A 6,000-nucleotide genomic window follows, 5' to 3' on the forward strand; every position below is an offset into this window, starting at 1 on the left:
AAAGATTTTAACAAAGGCTTTTGCTCCTTGTGTTGATAGAGAAGGAAATGGCAATCCACTCCACTATTCTTGCCTGGAAAATCCCATGGACAGAGGAGCCTGGCGGGCTACAGTCCATGGGGTAGCAAGAGTCAGACACAACTTAGCGACTCAACCACCACTTTGTGTTGAAGGTTCCACAAAAGCACTAGAAGTGGCTCCATTCCTGCTGCCATGCTGACTGTCCCAAGGCAGACTGATGTGTCCTAGGACCGGAACACAAGGTGTCATCTGAGAGGCTTTGGTCGGCTAACCATTCCCTGCCATATATTGATTGTGACAACCTTCCACATGGTCATTTTCACGCTAGTCACCATCTTACAACTTTTGTTACCATCTGAGCCATGTTTTAAAGCATTCGACTGCCAGGCCAAACCCAGAGGATCTTTAACATCCTTGAAGAGAAAAAGTAAGCTTTGTATTGTACCAAATGATTCAGGTTCTGATCTTAAAACATTAATCTCTCAGTGAATAATCGTCTCCTTGGACCTGTTGAGAAATGTATTCATGTTGATATTACTTTTTCTTACAATTTTTGATGTTGCTAGGATCACAAGTTACATAATCTATTGCTTAGAATCCCAGTCCTTAAAGGAGAAACTGTCTTCTTGTTACTGACTTGGAATCAGTGGCTTCCAAGCCCTTTTTGCCCCAGCTACAGTTCCAGAGAAATGCCTCCTTTTAACTCTGCCCACTCTTCCCAGGAAGACTCCCCTCAAGGGCCCAGATTTCCACTAACAGCTCCTCTGCTGACTCAGAACCCTCAATGGGCCACACTGTCCAGGTTATGACCCCGAGGGCTAGGTACTGGCTAGGGGAACATCCATGAATGAACTGCTGTACTGGGTGCCCCTGCACAAGTCTCTTCCTTCTCTGGGCCCCTAATTCCTCCTCGATGTGACGGCATTGGTGCCAAGGGCCTCTCAGCTCTGATGTTCAAGGGCTTGCCTGGTTTCTGGTGGTTTGAGACAGGTCTGCCTGCAGTGGGACTGGCTTGGGGCTCCAGGTGGTCTCGTGCGCAGGAGACCATCACAGGGCAGCCGTGTGGTGCCATCTGTGGTGGGACCTCATAGTGGGGCAACTGGGGGAGAGGGAAATAAAAGGCAGAGGGCCAAGGCAGGTGCCGGGGAGGGGTTGCTCCCAGAGGAGAAGGCAAACTTAGAATTCCTTGACCTCATAAGGAAACGGCTCGGGTCTGTATGGGGGGGGGGGTTGGCAAGGGGAGGCTGGCCTCCGGGACGGGGGCCAGCACTGCAAAAGAAGGCTTAGAGAGGTGCTGGGGAATCTGATCTGGCCCAAACTCCAAATTCCGCGAGGCCGGCTCTGAGGAGCCCAGATCCCAAATGCCATCTCCCTCTCTGCTTGGAGATAAGCAGCAAGACCCTTGCCCTGCCCGGGGCGCTGCCCCTCATCCGACCATGCATACGTGGGGCCCTCATATTTTGGGAGGTGGAGAAATCCTCATCTATAAAACCTGGCCAACAGCAACCTAGCAGAGGGGCTTCGTACGTGGTTAAACCAGGGCCCTATCTTCTCTCCACCACATGAACGAACCTTTGCTGAGACCAAGGCTGTGACCCTCATCAGCTGGGCCAGTCTGCCAGCCTTCATCCCAGTTCAGGGAGGGGCACTTCAGTTTCCCCTCATTCTATTGGCTGGCTTTGTTAGAACGTGACTGTCATCTCCTTCCTAATTTTCATGGGACAGCTCTTTCCTGACCAAGGCTCTCACCAACTCCCTGTGACAGGTCCCGGCTGCCTTCCATGGTTTGCCTGCTTCAGTCCCCTGGCCCCTTGTCCAGGAGGCCCCCTCTGCGCTCCCATGACCCTGAAGCCCACTGAGACCCAGGTGCTCAGAGCACATTATCGGAAGCCCCGGGCAGGTCCCTCTGGCAGTCTCCTGGGTCACACTGGACTCAGGGGCCATCCCAGTCACGGAGGGGAAGCCCCTCGCGCCTCGAGTGGACTGCCCGGTGGGTGAGGCAGGCACCCGCCATCTCTGCATGCATCGCATCACTGGGCGCCCCGTGCCAGTGCCCATTGGCATGCCCGGGCCCCTTCCAAGGCTGCTGGCTCCTGGAGCGCCAGTGGCCTCCTGGCCCAGTGCCCCATTTCCTCCGGGGTGCAGCGGGGAGGGGAAGAGGCGGTGGGGACCTGCGGGCTCAGGCCAGGGTCCCACAGAGCGGGAAGGCGTGCTGGGGCAGGGGGTCTGGGGGTCTGGGGGGTGGCTTAGGGTCGGGTGGTTATGGGCTTCCCTGGCGTGGCGCGCGAGCGCCCAGCGCGGGCAGCAGCGCCTAGTCCAGACCCACGCTCTCCAAGGTCTCGCCCCTTCGGATCGGGCCCTTTCTCTTGGCTGCCGGCGAGGCGGCCGGCTGGGGCGCGGCCAGGGACCCCCGAGCGCCGGAGCTCGGTGCAGAGGGGTCAGTTGGGACCTAGCGGAGTCCACGTGACTCAGGGAGGGCGAGCCCCGCCCAGCTCCCACATCCTGGCCAGTTTCTGCTGGTTGCACGGCCACAGGCCACGCCCCTCCACCCTTCTGACCCGAATAGCCGAGCGGGTGACGTCGCGGCTCGCGGGCCCCGCCCCGCTCCCAAGTCGGGGCGGGTCTAAGCTAGTTCCCGTCGCGCCCAGGCCCCGCCCCTCGCTGGCGTCCGGCCCTAAATGCGCCAGCGTGTGACGTCTCTGGGCTCGCCAGCTCCGCCCCGCCCCGCCCGTTCCCAAGGCCCCACCAATCTGTGCTGGCGGCTCTCCGCGAGGCCCAGCCCCTCTCCGCGCAGCGCGCGCTGCCTGCCGAGACCGCGGCTGTGACGCGGGCGTGACGCTCGCGTAGCCGCTCCCGAAGCGCTCCTGTTGCCCCCGCCGCGATCCGAGGCCGTCGTCTCTCGGCCGGTGTCGCTAGGCCCAGGCCTCCCCCAGGCCTCCGCCGTCCGCTGCCCGCCATGGACGACTACGCAGTCCTGTCGGACTCCGAGCTGGCCGCCGTGCTGCGCCAGTACAACATCCCACACGGGCCCGTCGTTGGTACGCGGTGGACGGAGGGCGGGCCCCCTCCCCGCGCTTAGCCCCGCGGCCCGCTCCCGGCCCGCTCCCTGACCGCCCTGTGCCCCGCGTCTGATCAGGTTCCACTCGCAAGCTCTACGAAAAGAAAATCTTCGAGTATGAGACCCAGAGGCGGAGGCTCTCGCCCCCGAGCTCGTCCGCATCCTCTTTCTCCTATCGGTTCTCGGGTGAGGCTTCCGTCCCAGGGCCCCGCCTGGCCGCCCTTGGGGACACGGTTTGGGTGACTCTGAGAAAGGGGTCGCGGGGGTGTGGCCGGAGCACTGGCCGGAAGGGGCGCGGGGGAAACGGGAGGGGACCCCTGTGGGCCATGGTCCTAGCCCCTCCCCCATTCAGACTTAGATTCGGCGTCCGTGGACTCGGATATGTATGATCTGCCCAAGAAAGAGGACGCCTTACTTTACCAGAGCAAGGGTAAGGCAGGGGTGGGGTGGGCACCCTGACACCTTCCTTCCATTGTCAGCCAGAACCTGAGACCTCAACCCCAAGCGTCCTGCAGTAGCCCTGGAGGGGAGAAACCGTGTCACAGGCCCCCCCAATGGGATTCAGATTAGGGCCATCGGGCCAGGTAGGGACACCGTTGCCTCTTCTGCTACCGCTGCCCCCCCTTCCCAAGGCTATAATGATGACTACTATGAGGAGAGTTACTTGACCACCAGGACTTACGGGGAACCTGAGTCTATGGGCACATCCAAGGGCTTCCGCCAGCCCTCAGCTTCACTCTCAGATGCTGACCCTTTTCACCGCCAGGTGAGCTGACTTGTCGGGCACCCTGTACTTGGGTACAACCTGAGGGGGTCCTCATGGGGTTTGGATGAGTCAAGGGGACCACTGGGCGCAAATGGTGCCTCAGAAACCTCCAGGGAGAGGCGGGGCCTGTAGACACCTGCCCGGTGAGGGCCTTTCTTTGGGGAGGGGAAGGGGCTGTCAGAACTGTTTTGACTAGTGTGCCCAGGACATGCCCTGGCTCTGGTCTGGGATCTAGGTTTGAGCTCTTTTTGAGAATCCTGGGGCACAAAGTAGGATGCAGGCAGCCGGGACAAGTGGCACGGCCCTGCAGACATAAGGCTGGGGACCAAGAAGGGGGTCTGGAGGGTAGCAGGGCCCAGGCCTTTAAGCAGTGTTCAGAACAGGCTGGGAAGGGTAGTGTGGACTGAGGGTATGACCTGTCATACCTACATCGACCCCGCCAATAGGTATCCTCACTCTGATTCACTTCTGTAGGTCCGTGATGACAATCTTTTCTCTTTGGAAGAGGAAGGCAAGGATCGGTGAGTATTAAGGCAAGCCAGGGGCTGGGGCTGATTCAGGGCTCAGGCCCTCCTGGTCTACCTGCTGCCCTCTTTGCCTCAGGGAACACCTCCTGTATGGCCGGGACAGTGCCTACCAGAACATCGCACACTACCGCCCTATTTCCAACATCTCCAGAAGCTCCCTGGGCCTGTCCTATTATCCCACATCCTCCTCCACCTCGAGTGTGTCCTCATCTTCATCTTCGGCCCCTTCGTGGCTCACCCGTCGAGCCATCCGGCCTGAAAAGCAGGCCCCTGGGGCTGCCGGCCTGGGCCAGGATCGCCAGGTCCCGCTCTGGGGCCAGGTGCTGCTGTTCCTGGTCTTTGCTGCCTTCCTGCTCTTTGTTTACTACTCCATGCAGGCCGAGGATGGCAATCCCTTCTGGGCAGAGCCCTAAGGGTCTGGCCTCTTACCTTGGAGGCCAGCTCCTCTGGGAAGCCCTGGCTGACTGCCTTATCAGTGTTTGCTGGGGGAGGGGGGTTGGGGCTTTTCTGTGTGTTCTAGCTTGGGGTTACCAGGACAGGGGCAATGTTTGCTGACCCCTTCCCTGTCCTGCCAGGGAGGCAGCAGGCCTGGGCCCTCTGCAGCATGGTGGGCCTGGGTGGGCTTGCCTCTGGATCCTCCTGGCCCTGCTTGCCTGTCACCCTTTGGGCCTAGGAAGGCAAGACCCTTCTCCTGGAGAGGAGAACACGGTTTTGGTCATCGCATGCCTCCTATTTGTCGTCACCTCATGGGGGGATTAACCAAAGGCCACCCTGAGTTTGTTTTCGTGGACACAATAAAAGACCATTTATTTTTAACATGTGGGTTCTTCTCTTTAACGTGGGGAGGGGTTGGGCTGCCCCCCTACTAAAGGTTTCCAGGCCTTGGGTCTCCAGAATTGCCATCCGACTTCATCAGTTCATCCTTTCGTCCTTTGAGCCTGAGATAGGGATCATAGGCTACCCATAGACTCATTTGTGTTCTGCTTCTGGTGCCCACTCCCTGACATGTTACCAGAAGCTCTTGTAAGTACTTATAAAAAATAATGTCACACAGAGAGCCCACTGGGAAACGCAAGTGAGGCTGCTTGCACCGTGTCAGTTCTGGCTGTTTCAACTGGGACCAGCAGACACCAACCGTGGTGTCCAAGAGCAGAGTGATGGGAAGGAAATGAGGCATCTGCTTGATGGGCTGTTTCTGCTGGAAAGCTGGTTGTCTAATGACAGGGAAAGGCTCTCGGTCCTCTGGAATGTTTCATCCCCTTTCAGTAAATCAGTTCCTCACCTGGGTATTACTGCAAGGTTTTCTGCTTTGGGCATTTCACAGTTTTCACAGTTTACATGTGATTTTAACATCGAGTTGGAGAAAGAAATGGCAACCCACTCCAGTATTCTTGTCTGGAGAATCCCATGGACAGAGGAGCCTGGCGGGCTACTGTCCAAGGGGTCGCTAAGAGTCTGACACGACTGAGTGACTCACTTCACATCAAGTGCTAAGGAAACCTGGGGTAAAATGCCACACTGTGCGTCTGGGCTCTGCACTGCCTGTAGAGGGCAGTAAAGCCTGGAGAGGCAGGCACTCAAAAGGGAAGCAGAGGCACCCCCTGGGCCACCATTGGGTGGGACCCTGG

General features: G+C 58.7%; 1 protein-coding gene across 1 annotated transcript; it reads left to right on the forward strand.

The window, feature by feature from the left end:
• The first annotated feature begins 2,827 nt into the window (after positions 1 to 2,827).
• On the forward strand, positions 2,828 to 5,188 carry EMD (emerin). The gene is made up of 6 exons (XM_043897243.1): positions 2,828 to 3,059; positions 3,158 to 3,265; positions 3,432 to 3,509; positions 3,712 to 3,845; positions 4,320 to 4,366; positions 4,449 to 5,188. Exons 1-6 carry the CDS (start codon positions 2,978 to 2,980, stop codon positions 4,783 to 4,785), a joined length of 786 nt encoding a protein of 261 aa, XP_043753178.1. The 5' UTR covers positions 2,828 to 2,977; the 3' UTR covers positions 4,786 to 5,188.
• Positions 5,189 to 6,000: the final 812 nt, after the last annotated feature.

The sequence above is a fragment of the Cervus elaphus genome, chromosome X, assembly GCF_910594005.1.
Source record: "Cervus elaphus chromosome X, mCerEla1.1, whole genome shotgun sequence".
In the NCBI taxonomy this organism is placed as follows: domain Eukaryota; kingdom Metazoa; phylum Chordata; class Mammalia; order Artiodactyla; family Cervidae; genus Cervus; species Cervus elaphus.